The 14019-nt window shown below is 56.7% G+C and overlaps 1 protein-coding gene across 10 annotated transcripts in view; it reads right to left on the reverse strand.

The window, feature by feature from the left end:
* The window catches only part of NFATC1 (nuclear factor of activated T cells 1), a 96277-nt gene that overhangs the window by 55697 nt on the left and 26561 nt on the right, over positions 1–14019 (reverse strand). For all 10 annotated transcript variants that reach the window (XM_035708887.2, XM_035708898.2, XM_025421940.3 and 7 more), the window contains exons 4-5: positions 1084–1286; positions 364–536 (exon numbers count right to left, since the gene is read on the reverse strand). In XM_035708887.2, coding sequence (XP_035564780.1) covers positions 364–536; positions 1084–1286 — 376 coding nt within the window. The remainder of the gene's footprint in view (positions 1–363; positions 537–1083; positions 1287–14019) is intronic.

Below are 14019 nucleotides of genomic sequence, written 5' to 3' on the forward strand. Positions count from 1 at the left end.
GGGGTCCCATGCATGCATCTCAGGGTCCGATGCATGCATCTCAGGGTTCAAGCAAGCACCTCGAGGTCTGAGAAAACACCTCAGGGTCCCATGCATGCATCTTGGGGTCCCGTGCATGCATCTCAAGGTTTGAGCAAGCTCCCCTCCTTGTCCTCCCTGCAGGTGCCAGCGGCAGGTGCCAGCAGCACACAAGAGCCCGTAAACCTGAATGCCTGCACAGCAGCCCCACGGGGTTGATGTGGCAGGCCGGAGACAGAAGCAACTGCACAAGCAGGAGGGAAGAGTCCATGCATCTACACAAACAAGGACAGGAAATGTGTCACAGAAATGAGAGAATGACACAGGCCTGGCTCCGGTACTCACAGCACTCAATGGGGTTGGAAGCCACCTGCAGGGACAGCGTCCGGCCGTTGGGCTGCGGGATGTGGACTCGGAAGACCAGCCTCACCCTGGTGTTCTTCCTCCCAATGTCTGTCTCCCCTTTCCGCAGCTCGATGTCAGAGTTTCGGAGCTTCAGAATCCCGGCACAGTCCACGCTGCCCAGAACAAGAGTCCACACGGGTCATCAGTCCCTGATGTGCAGCTCAGGGTGCCCCACTCCACCCCCTGCCAGGCCCACGGAGCCCCACACACCCGCACGGGGAAATGGCACTGCATTTAGCGTCCAGAGGTGTCAGTGGGAGGGGCAGAGCCATGAGGATGGGCCTTGCCACCCACAGGAGGGTCAGTTGTCAGCTCACAGAGGGCAGGCCTGCCGGGCCTCAGAGCCACTCGCGGCAGCAGCGACAGAGCCTCCCAGGAGACACCTGCCTGGATGCACTGCACTCCTTCCACAGGCAGCGTTTGTATCTGGTCACCAGTGAACCCAAAAATGAACAGGTGTCATGTTCAGGAGGTGAGGGCAACCTGATGGTGGACAGGCAGCCGGGACCGGCCATTGAGGTGCTACAGACCTGTCACCCTACAGATCTGTGGGGTGCCGAGCCCAGGGCCAGGGCAAAGGGGAGAAGCGGGCATGCTGGCCACATTGCCCGGCATTGCCCCACGCGCCCTGAGTGCCCCAGCCACGCAGGCACGGCTTACATGGCTCGCATGTTGTTCTCAGGCAGCAGTGGGATTTCCAGGACTTTGGTGTTGGAGAGGATGGCTTCATGACTGGTAGTGGAGACAGTCTTGCCTGTGATCCGGTGCACCTGGTAGAAGGCGTGGGGTCTCAGCAGGCGGTCGTCGGCCGTCCCGATGAACAGCTGTAGTGTGAGCGGTTCATTCTCCAAGTAGCCGTGAAGCTGCGGAGAGAACAAGAGTCCCAGGTAAGCACCTGCGCACAAAACGGCCCAGAACCACTGAAACGTTGACAAGCAGAGGCTGACTTGCTAGGGAATCATGCAGCAGGTGCTTGGTGCTAAGTACCCCTGCAGCCCGGCCCCTCAGTGAAGGACTCAGGAATACCACCCCAAGGGCGCCCTAATGGTCCTAGACCCATGTGAGCTGCAAGCATTCCTGTTGCCTCCATTCAAACACACATCCACGTGTGCCCCCCCCACATGCACATCTTGCACACATGCCACGGCACCACCCTGAGCAGCACCCAAGATGCCGGCAGCAGCTGGGAGGGGCTCTGCGTCCCCGCAAAGCCTCCCGCTGCAGCCCACCTCCTCCCTTCATGTGTCTCCCTGGCAGCTTGTGACACTGTCCGCTATAAAGACCACATGCTGCTGGCGCCTCCCAGAAACAGCACTCAGCCGTCTGCAGAAAACTTCCCCCTAAAAAACTCACATGTGCACCCCCAGGATAGGGTACTTTCTCCCTTGCACCCTGTCCTGATGTCCTGATGACACAGGACACTCCAGATAGACACAAAGTTGGCCCCTTTTTGCCCTGCTCAGGGCCACTCTGCCCCTGGGACAGGTGAGGGCTCCCTGCGGCCCTGGTGCCCCCAGCTCATGTCCCCAGCCATGGCAGGAAGCCCCATAGCAGGGCCTGGATCCTGGGAAGGGCCTGGCAATCCCAAGCTGTTGGCTCTGCGTTTCCTAGTCACACTCACTTTCCTCGACAACAGACAGTTGCTCTAACGCCGCTGCCAGATGACCCCGCGGGGCCGGGGGCTACCAGTGCCTCAAAGGAGCCTGGAGGCCAGCTGCCTGCCTGCAGTCGTGTGGCCAGCAGCCAGCACCCTGACCTGCAGGCATGGGGGGCTCTCTGAGAACCTACGGAAGGATGGCCCTGAGGAGCAGACACACGTCCTTGCCATCCCACCCACGGAGCACAGTTGTGAGCGTGACACCCCAGAGCACCTGCTACAGAGCGGGCACCCAAGGGGCATGTGGCAGGGCCAGGGAGGTGGGAGGGCACCCTGAGGTCACTTCACCCACACAAGGAGGCTGGTATGGGGTCACAGGGACCTGCCCTGCAGTGCAGGCCCGAACAGCCAGGGGGGTGGGGGGGACAGATGGGGCTCCCGTGTGAACCAGCGGGAGGTTTCTGTGCAGGCGGCAGGGCCGTGGCCAGGCTCGTGGCAACAGGGCTCAGGCCTCACGCATATCCCGCCTATACTGGTGCAGCTTTTATACTCGTGTTGACATCCCAATTTGAAAACAATAAACTTGAGAAGCAGGAACAGCAGCCCAGAGGCTGACGGAGGCTGACGGGACAGCGGGCAGGTCTGGGGCTACCCAGGTGCAGCCGTGGCCTCAGATGGGATGCAGGCCGGCCACTCACCATCACTGTCCTGCCTCCTTGGCCAGCGAGATGCCATGGGAACACAAAAGGCCCCAGGCTGAGCGCTTGCTTCTGAAGACTCCTGTCTGCACCCCACGTTTCCCCTGGCCTCAGGTGGAAGGTGCTCTTTATGGAATCAGAGGTGCATGTGAGTGGCGCATGCCCATCAGCTGCCACGAGGAGGCAGGAAGGTAAGGCCAGCCCAGCTTCGGGTGGCAAACCTTTCGTCTCCAGAGAATGCAGGTATCCACATGCCAAGTGCATGCACCTCTTTCCCACGTGGGGGAGAGCCCAAGCCCCCAGGGGAGCCCCAGGTCGGATTGAAGAGGCCAGCTGTGCCCGGGTCACGCTGCCCGGAGGTCTGTCCACGAGCACCCATTTCCCTGTCACCACCTGCACCCAGGGCCTCACAACATTTGTTCTAAGTACAGCAATGTCTTCACCCTCAACCCAACTTAGAATAAAAAACACATTCGTCTGCAGTCACACCACAGAGGAGTCATGGGGATCCACCCTAGGAGTCCGTTACCCCAGAGGAGCAAGCACCTGCCTCTCCACATGTGCAGGGCAGCAGTGAGCCGTTAATCAAAATCAGGCTCAGAAAGACACATGTACTTACTGTTTTAACTTAATTAGAAGATAAGTTCCTTACAGGTTCTGAGTTCCCAGAGGACAACCCATGACGACACCTGTTCAGGAGGCAGATCTATGCACTGTCAGCAAACTGAATGTCTGGGCCCAGCCCACCACCTGCCACCCGCTGGGCAGAAGAGGACCGGGCACTCGTGAGAGGCCACAGGGCAGGGCCAAGGCCCAGGCACCACGTGTGCACCATGTGGCGGTTCAGTAGGGAGACTCTGACCATCACCCCAGGGATCTCCCAGTGCTTCCTGCAGACGGTGTGCATGGACGGAGAACACAGACACTTGTGCACGCACGCCCGTGGGCATGTGTGTACTCACACCCCACACACTCAGAGCCCACGTGCACACATGCATACGCTCACGGGAGGGCTCCCCAGACACAGAGGTGCTGTGTGTGGTTAAGGCTTGTGGCCCGAAACTTGTGCACTGGGCACGCCATTTTCATCTTTTAGTGCCTGTAACAGGGTCCCACGCATCCATGGACGTGGTCATCATCAAAGTGGCTTCTTCATATTAAAATAATATGGTCCAGATCTACAGGTTCCTGACACACGTGGACCAAACACGTGTCCGACAGGCGTGTGCACACAGGCAGGGAGCACCGCTGGGGAGATGCCTGCAGAGGGACCGGGGATGCTGTGCCCGTGGGGTCAGCATGTGTGGAAGGGCTGCTCCTCTCAGCCCTGCATGTCCACACACGGTCTTGCGGCCCTGTGCACACAAGCACCTCACTGAGACCACATGTGGAGAACCTGTCCACAATGCCCGTTCCCAGGCAGTTCTCACTGACAAAGTGCTCTCCTCGTGAACACACGAGCATCCCCACCCGCACGCCTGGGTCAGGGTCAAGGCCAGGACCGGCTTGTGTGGCCCACTCAATCCTGTGTCCTCACTGTGGGGGAGGGTCACTTCAATCCTTTGCAGATTTAATGAGCTAAGGAGCCTTTGTGTTGTGCTGGACTCAAATCTACATTTTCATAACAGGCGACGTGCAAGTAAAATCAGAGCCTGATTAAGGGCTGATTTGCCCTGTTCTGCCACTTGCGGTTTCTTTCTATGACATTTAACACAATAAGGCGTAAATGAGTCTTTGGCCAGAATAGCCTCTCATGTGGCCAAGGCGTGTCCGTGGCAGAGGAGGCAGCCCCACTCGCTCACAGCACTGGGAAATGACAGTTCCCACGTCCCCCAGGGCCTCCCTGGGCCGCCTCTCTGAATGCATGCAGAGCGCAGTGGATTCTGGGTACAACTTCACCCTTTTAAAAACATGTCATTTCAGTGAAAATGGGAATATTTAAGGTTTAACCTGGGAGATAAACATCTATTATTCAAAACATGAAGTTCATTTTCAGGAAAGCAGTTTGAACAGTCCACACGCTGCCCTACATGGGCGCTCTGCCTCCGGCATGGTTCACCATCTGTCAAGACGGTATTTATAAAGTTACCTGTCATAACAATGACCTCTCTTTGCTTCAACTAAACAAAATGTATTATTCCATTTTCAAGGTGTAAGAGCTGCTAAGTTTTCTACACGTAAGAATGTTTGTTTTTAGCTCCTGTGCTTACCTCAGCACTCAGGGGTGGGTGATAAGTGACAAGTGGGGCAAAACCCTTTGAGAGCGCCACTGGACACGTGCAGGCAGGGTCGCGGTGGCACGGCTTGCTGTTCAGCCAGTGTAAAATTCACCTCTTTACACGAAGCCCAAAGGAACCACAGGGAGGGAAGCCCAGCTTGCAATCAGGATTCACGCTTTAACGTGAACTTGCAGTGACCACAGTAACTTGTGGCCCTGCGTAGTGTGAACCCTCATGTTAGGGTAGGTCCTGAATCCTCACCGCCCGACAGGGAGGCTGCGCCCGCACCCACACGGGGTTTCCTACATCCACGCACATTCCCTCCCAAATGACAGAAGGAAAGCTGCACAGTCTCTACCTGACGGCACTGCTACCTGATACAGGAGGTGATGGCGTGACAGTGACTGCATCAGGGGGCAGAGCCTAGCTGTCACACCACCTCATGCCTAAGATGGCCATGGTACACAGACGAACAGCAACCTGCTGCCCATGGACACCTTGTTAAGGGAGCAGAACACAAGAAAGCCGGACAAGAGCAGAACTAGGCCTGACATGTGGAGCCTGCCATCGGAGAACTCCTGATCTGCCTGAGAACACACGGATGGATCCACGCAGGCCTTCACCAGACGCTGCCCCTGCTCTTTTCAGCCATGCCCCTAGGCACCTGCTAAAAACAGTGTGAGCAGAGCCTTCACGGGGGTCTGAGCGCAATCTCTGCAGAACAGAGCCTCCCCGCTGCATGAAACACTCAGGATCCCCCTCAAGAGCCTGGCCGTGTACGCAAGCATGTGAGCGTGCATGTGCACATGTGTGCAGATGTTTACAGAAGTCTGTGTCTGCATGTAGCAGGTGTGTGTCTCACTGGATGCAGGTAGAACCGCTGGCATGTGGTCGGGAAGGGGCTCCTGGCCAGGCTGCTAACAGGATGACTAGGCAGGCCAAGGCGATGGTCCTGCGCAGGCAACGCCAAGTCATTTTTAACAGCTTTACTCAGGCAACAGTTTCTGTGGCAAAAGTCCATCTACTTTTAACCATGTAACTTAAGATTTGAAGTCCTTCCTGTAAAAAAAAACACTCAGGGACATAAGGAGGGCGGGGAAAATGGGCTTGTTTTCTGATGTTAATGTTGGTATTGTGCTGTCTTCTCAGGAAAAGGGAAGGGAGATTCAGTCGAAGTGAGGACCAGATTGCATCCAGAGCTGCCTGGGCTGTGAGATCTGGTTTGGTAGGGGGTGTGGTCAGCAGACCCTATGTGGGAGAGTATGGACGGAAGACCAACAGCGTCATGGTAAGGCTATGCACACCATCCACACAGGTGCACCTGTGAAGACCGGACGCACAGAGCAAAGGCTGAGTCTCCGCACCAGGAGAGCAGCTTGCAGGCCCACCAACAGAGCCCCTGACGGCTCTGGACTCTAAGATCTCTGGGGGCCCAGGTTACCCTTCAGAAGGGGTCCGTGCATGATCTCAGGCTGCATGGATTCTAACCTAAAGATAAAGGACCTGGTGATGGATGCCCCATACCCTGTGCCACAGTAGGAGAGCCGGGAGGGGGTGCTTGGGTGGCTCAGCGGTTGAGCTCTAGCCTTCGGCTCAGGGCGTGATCCTGGGGTCCTGGAATCGAGTCCAACATCGGGTTCCCCGCAGGGAGCCTGCTTCTCTCTCTGCCTGTGTCGCTGCCTCTCTCTCTGTGTCTCATGAATAAATAAATAACACCTTAAAAAAAAAGAGAGCCAGGAGGCTGAAGTCACTCCCTCCACACATACATGTACATCCACACACACACACAGTACAGAGGATCATATATGTGTACACACTTGTGTATGTATGTGTGCACATGTGTATGTGGCTTGTACATGACTGTAAATGTACATGTGTGTGCGCAAGGGTGCACATGCATGTATGTGTACATGTGTGCATGCATGCCTGTAGGCGTATATGTGTACGTGTATGTGTGCATGAGTGTGTGTGCCTGCCTGTAGGTGTATGTGTGTGCCTGCCTGTAGGTGTACATGTGTGCATGCATGCCTGTAGGTGCATGTGTGTGCATGTGGTGAGTGTGTGCACTACATCCAACAGCAACGCTAAGTTTATATGATGTCACTTAAATTCTGCGAATTCCTCCTGTGAATGACCTGACAAAGGTCCTAGACCGGGTTCCTCCTCATCTAATAGCAGAGTTACCCAGCACTTAGGCTGCACTTGGTCACAGTCCTGACAACAGGAGCACTCTAGGGGCTGTGCACTGTTCCCTTCAGGACAACAAGCTCACTCTAGAGTTCCCTGCGTTTTGACACAGAGAATGTTTCTATCTTTCTGAAACAGTAAAGAATAAAAAGTAGTGAGAGCTGTGGCTAATGAGTCTGTTGTGTAAGTATTTGGGAAGCACAGACTCCCCGAGACCATGCCCCCAGGACCACTGGCCACGACCCTCGACCAGACAGGGACAGTGCTCTGCCTCTGGGAACAGACTCACATCTGCTAATGGGATGGCTACAGTTAACAATAGATTTGAAACTTTCCAAGGACTATACCCATCAACTGTTCACTCAAAAAGTCCCAGTATTTGATTTTGCTGGAGGGTGGGTGCACATCTGTAACAAAACACGGATGAAACAGAGGTGACCAAGAGGCTCAGAGCTTGGGGGTCCCTTGGGGGCACCTGCACAGAAGTGTCTGGGGCTCAGGGGCACTCATCAGAACCAGACACAGCAAAGGTGGCTTCTGAAGCACCTGTTGGCATTTCTGCTCTCATGGGCGGATGTGCCGTGTCGGGGAGCTGCCGGGTGGAGCTGGAGTCCCATGTCTCCTGGCTGCCCCCTGCGTCCCAGGATGCCTGCCTGCCAAGTTACCTAAACATACGACCCCCGGGGCTCTACGAGCCAGGTCGGCCTCTTCTCCGGCTCTGGCAAAGTGAACTTGCTGCCACTGGCGGCATGGAATTTCATGTTCCCAGGGGGCGGGGGGCCAGGAGCACGCTCCTCACTGCTCCTCACTGCCTGGCTCGTTCCCTTCACTGTCAAGACCTTAGACCTGGGCAGCCCTGGTGGCGCAACGGTTTAGTGCCGCCTGCAGCCCGGGGTGTGATCCTGGAGTCCCAGGATCGAGTCCCATGTCGGGCTCCCTGTGTGGAACCTGCTTCTCCCTCTGCCTGCGTCTCTGCCTCTCTCTCTGTGTGTCTCTATGAATAAATAAATAAAATCTTTAAAAGGGAAAAGAAAGGACCTTAGACCTGCCCCCACTGACCAGGTGAGGACAGGTGGGCAAGGCCCACACACGGATCAAAGGTAGAGGACCAGCTCTCCTCGCTCTGCAACCCCCACCAGTCAACTGGTGCACGTCTGTGAATCAGCAACCCATCGGGACGCCGAGAGACAGAAGGTTCTGGTCCAAGGCTTGTTTCCCTGATTCCACTTCCCAGTGTGTCACCTCGAGCTTTCCTGCCATGCGGTTCCTGCCCAGTGAGTGACCCAGAGAAGGAGCCCTCCCCTGGGCACAGGGAAAGGGGCAGGATTCCCCCATTGCTGGAGCAACCGCACCACAGGAGCGCTGCAGGAATCTTCACGCAGGGCATTCCAGCCGCAGGGCACAGTGGTTGTGTGGACACCGAGCAGAGCAGAGACGGTCACAGGCTGGCTCCCACTGAGACTGAGGGCACACAGGCGGAGGCAAGGGAAGAGAGGGGAGGCTGGGGGCGCCATCACAGCCATGGCAGGACCTTGGCCCACCAGCTCGTGGCAAATGGTGTGTCATCCCGCCGTGGGAGCAAGGCACCCGGGGCCATGTCTGAGGGAGGGCACCCTCATCGGCTGCCCAGCCCTGACCCCTGTGGGCTGACCCTGCAGACAGTACAGTTCACGCCTCAATGTGCCCATTTTGCAGCTGGAGGTGACCAAGTGCAGGAGACCCCAAGAGGTCACACGCGGAGCTGGCTGGTGGGGCGCTGTGGGGGACGTGATGGGATTCCCACAGACGTGCGTGGATGCATCCAGAGAAAACAAATTACATTATCTTTGGATCAAAAAATGTTTTGCGTGGAAACACTACATTTAGCATTTCTAATTAAAAACATGCTGAGAAGCCTTGACTTTCTGCTGAGGGAAAGAAATGATCTAGAAACAGAGTGCCTATGAGTCCCAGAAACCATTAGGAAACGTTAAACTAAAAGACAGCAGCAAACACATCTTTGGTGATTCTAGAACCCAGAGCAACCCCAAGACCCTGGCCACGGGGAGGCAACAACAAAGTTCTAGAAACATCCGTCTTCTAAGAAAGCCACGTCCAATCACGTGGCAGGCTGGCATCTGCATAGGTGCAGGACACCTGCAGGGGCACATCCAGGGGCTCCCAGGAGCTTGCAGGACCCACCCCCCCGGGCACATGGGGTGGTGCTCCCTTAGAGGCCACTGTACCCACCACGCAGCCCTGGTCTGACAAAACTCGTGTCCATCACCTGCACTGACCTCCCTGCACCCAGGGACCCTCACATGCTTAGAGGCCACTGAGGTCATGCTCCCTGACCTCCCTCCTCCTCAGGGCAGGCCATGAGTCCTAGCAGGGCAACACCTGGTCAGTGTGACCATAAACACATGAGGTGGTGGTCATGGGCCACTGTCCGAGCACAGAGGTGGCTGGAGGTGCAGTTACCTTCCCGAAGCCATGCCTGGCCCCTGGTGTTTGCTGTCAGTGACCCCGAAGCAGCGGGGGCAGGGCTCTAACACAAAGGCCGGTGCAGGAGGCAGGCAGGCACCTCCTCCCAGCAGCCAGTGCTACAGGAGGGACAGCCACCTGTGAGTGATTGTGTGTCCCACCTTGGCACACTTAGGCCCACAGCCAGGCCGAGGGGCGTCTGTGCTGACACAGAGCAGGACGCTCAGTCACAGACAAGAGCCCACTGTTCGGCAGGAGAGCAGGGGCCTGAGGGCAGCCCAGCTGGCGGGGACTGCGCCCACCAGCCCTGAGCAGGGACAATTATGAACTGTCCAGTCCAGAGACCTCTCCCTCGAGATGGGATAGCCTTTAGGACATGCAGCAGGACAAAGGGTGAAAACTGGGGTATCTGAACAGGTTGCTGCCCCTCTGCCTGGTCCAACCCTTGGGTCCTGCATGGAGGAGCAAGGCTGTTTAGGGGATGCACCTCTCCTCTGCCAGCCTGTGCTTCCTGGGGCCCCAGGGGGGGTGACACCCAGCATCCTGTCCCCCTGCAGACAGCCTGGCTCCCAGTCTGAAGACCAGGGTTTCTGGTACCCCAGGCTGAGGGGCAACCTCAGAGCACCCAGAGCAGGGATTTCCCACCAGGTCCAGCCCTGAGGGCACCCAGCATCTGTGGCTCGGCCTCTGTCAGGAGTGACAGCAGGGGTGTGGGGTTCTCTACTTCGACATTCTTCTTTAAAAAAAAAAAAAGATTTTATTTATTTATTCATGAGAGACACACACACACACAGAGAGAGAGAGAGAGAGAGAGAGAGGCAGAGACATCGGCAGAGGGAGAAGCAGGTTCCATGCAGGAAGCCTGATGTGGGACTCGATTCCGGGACCCCAGGATCACGACCTAAGCCAAAAGCAGATGCCCAACTGCTGAGCCACCCAGGGATCCCATACTTCGACATTCTTATTAAAAATGATGTCTCACCCTTGACTCCAGTTAAACTGCCTAACACCCGCATCTCACCTGCATCTGACAGGTTCAGGGGCTCAGCCGCAGTGAGCACATAGCACTTGTGTCTACATGGGAAAGCCCCTCAAAGGACGTTTCAGGAAACCACATGCGGTTACTAGAAGGTTGGTGTCATTAAGGGCGATGGGCAGAGGCTCTGAGCCTGTGGCGACTTTATCCTAAAATCTCTGCAGCAAGGAAAAGGAAGCCAAGGTTTTGAATCAGAAGATTTCTGGCAGCTTCCATGGCTACATAAGACACGGCCTTTACACCCAAGTGAGCATTTGGGTTGTAAGGAAAACCAGACCACACCTCTGCCAGCTCAGCTGACCCACAAAGCTCACACCGGTGTCCAAACGTCCACATCCAGGACCTGCCTGAGCTCACGAGCCTTTGCCACATGTCCGGAGATGGCAACACTCCTGCGATGATTCCCTCGTGACGACGTCTTGGTTGCAGGGACACATGCAGTGGAGTGGCTCCGGCTCCGGCTCCGGGGCGTCTCTCTGGCTTTGCTTCAGGGGGACATGCTCTTGGCTGTTGACATAGAGCTGATGACATATGTCAGTGGTGCCGGGCATGTGCTCCAGGTGTGCCTGCCAGTGTTGGGGGTGCAGTGAGCCAGACAGTTGGCCAGACGGCCCCCATGCGCCCCACCAGGCAGCAGGGGTGCAGGACAAGGTGGCGCCGATAGAAGAGCGTGTGCTCGGTGGACCACCTGCCCGGACACGGCTGCAGGGGTAGAGGCAGCCCTGTGGAGCACGAATCTGCACCCTCAGCAGGTCTGCCACACTGGGCCACGGGGCTGACCGGGGTTGGGTTGCTGTTAGATCTGCTTCTAACCTCCGACAATGTGGCATCTAGGCTCCACGTGCGAGGGGCCCTGTTCTGTGGATCATGCCAGATGCTTGCACCCTGCTGGGCCCACGTGGGTTTGCCATCAAGCAATAACTTTGGGACCATCCATCCGCCTTTTGTGAAAATACTGGCGTTCCGGTTAACAGCCCTGCCTTGAGCATAGGAGGCAGCACCCACTGTGACCACTCAAGAGAAACAACGGGACAGACCTCTGGGTGAGAAGAAAGGTGCTGTGGGCATTGGGAGCACCCAGACCGCTCTGCAGCCCCGTCCGTATGGGGCAGCAGTGGGGTGCATAACATGATGAGTCATCATAGTAGCAGGAAGTCTCTGCCTGTTTCCGAGACCTGGGAGCAGGGTGTCCTCCCTGGTGTATCTGTCCTGGGCTTCTGCCCTCAGAGCCCTACAGGCAGTGAAAACTGGGCCTGCTCTGTGGGGGCCCAGGGAGGCCTAGAGGCTCCAGGAGATACCTGCACCCCAGGGCACAGCTGCTCCACGGGGGGGGGGGGGGAACCCTGCTGCCTGGGCCTGGGTGTCCCCACATCCTGCAGAGGCTCCAGAGCCAATTTGTTTATTGCTGGGGTGGGGGGGTGCACACTGGCCACTGGTGCCTGACTGGACAGCCTAACTAACGGCACAAGGTACAGCCCTCAAACACTGTTTACAGCCCAATAAGACTTTCCCTGGGTTTTCTGTTTCAGGGACCTATTAATTATTCACACAGGCCCGGCCTCTGTGTGGTGGGCTAGATGCTATCGAGCAGTTATTTTGGTAACTTGGTAAACAGAGCTTAAGTCTTTGACCCTGGGTCAGAGGTCAGCGACATCTGCCAGGTCGCTGCTTGGGGCCCTGAGGGGCGGGGGTAAGGGGGGGGACAAGAGACCCTCCCCGGATTAGGTCTCTGGAGTCCACCCACCACACCCTCACCTGAGGCCTGCTCTGTGTACGAGGCGCTGGGTACTGTGCAGAGGGCGGGGAGGGTGGGCTCAGGGCGCAGAAACAAAGCAGGAACCCCCTGCCTCTCAGGCCTGAGTCTCTGGTTAGCAAGCAGCAGCCCGGAGGAGGGCCACCCCTGGGAAGGTGGATCTCATGGCAGGCCCTCCCCAGACCAAGGCCTCTGAGAACCTGGGGGACCTCATGCCCATGCTCCCCAAGGGGCTGTTCCCTCTGACGGCTGCAGACTGACCCAAGCTGGACTATACCCAGGGCAGAGCGCAGCAGCCCCAAGTGCTGGCTGCTGACATCCTTCCAATCCAAGGGCATGAACACAGGTGCTCAGGAGAAACGGAACGTGGGCTGGGGTCCCATGGGTTTGCTGCACGCCCAAGCCCTGAGCGACACCACAGGCACACGCAGAAACAGAGCAAGACTCCAAGAATGCTGAAGGCCCCTCCTGCCCCTCAGCCATGGTCTGACTGTGCCTGGAAGGACGCCTCAGATGGTGCTATGTGTCCTGGATGCGGGGTGGGTGGCGGCTGGTGTGCTCCTTCCTGCGGTCACAGACGCTCCAGAAGAGCAGGTCCTCCTTCTGGGGCCCAGCTGGGACGTATCCACTCTGCAGACGACTTTGATTTGATGGAGACACTTAGGATTGAAAGTCTGATGAGCAGCAGGCGCAGGACGGCGGGTTTCTATCGGGCTCCTGAGTGCATGTAACAGTTCTTGTCTGCCAGTAATGGTCTCCCCGGACCAGAGCCCACAGCCCGAGGACCCAGTGGCCACAGCCCAGCCCATGGGTGCGTAGCTTTCCTGGGAACAGCCCATGGGTGGCCCAGCCCCAGCAGAGGGAGGAGTGGGTGTGGTGCTGCAGCCCCTCATCAGGCAGATGCTAAAATAGCCCAGCACAGAATAAAACCTTGTGGTTAGCAAGCTTTCGCAGCAACTAAGAAACTTTTCTATTTTCATTTGTTTTATAATTGTCCACAAATTCTATTTTTATCCAATTTGTGGTCCACCCACTGAAGAAGAAAACAAACCCCCAAAACCCCTTGTAACTGCTCCCCTCGCACTTGCATAGACAGACATGCACTCTGCTGCAGATCCATCAGAAAACACTAAATTACTAATTTCTCACCCTGAGCAGCACCTGACGTTTTCTGTTGAGTACCATTTACTTTCTGCATCTTACTTGTTGGGGGTGGCAAGAGTTCCTCCTATTTAAACCCACAACCAGCCTCTTCCACTGGCCTTCGCTTCATCTGACATGATTTGTAGGAAATTTTAAATAGGATTTCAAGTTTTGTTAATTCCTCCAAAATGCCTCCTTCTGTGTGTAATGTCTACACAGTTGACAAATACCACTGTGAGGCCCTGGGGGCAGGGTTCCCGGGAGGGGTGAGTGGCAGAGGCAGTGCCCACATGCTCAGGGTGCAGCGCCCCCATCCTACAGGAGCGCAGGGCCATCCTCAGTGGCGGAAGCAGAGCCCCTAGAGTCTGCATTGCGACGCACTGGGTGCAAGTACCCACAGGAGGCTCCCCCACAGGCCCGGCGCTGTTGCTGCTGTGATTTCAAGAAGCGGGGCCATTGGCCGTCATTGGTCTGCTACCCGAGTCTCTCCTCCTGGGGCT

This window comes from Canis lupus, chromosome 1 (assembly GCF_003254725.2).
Source record: "Canis lupus dingo isolate Sandy chromosome 1, ASM325472v2, whole genome shotgun sequence".
NCBI lineage: Eukaryota > Metazoa > Chordata > Mammalia > Carnivora > Canidae > Canis > Canis lupus.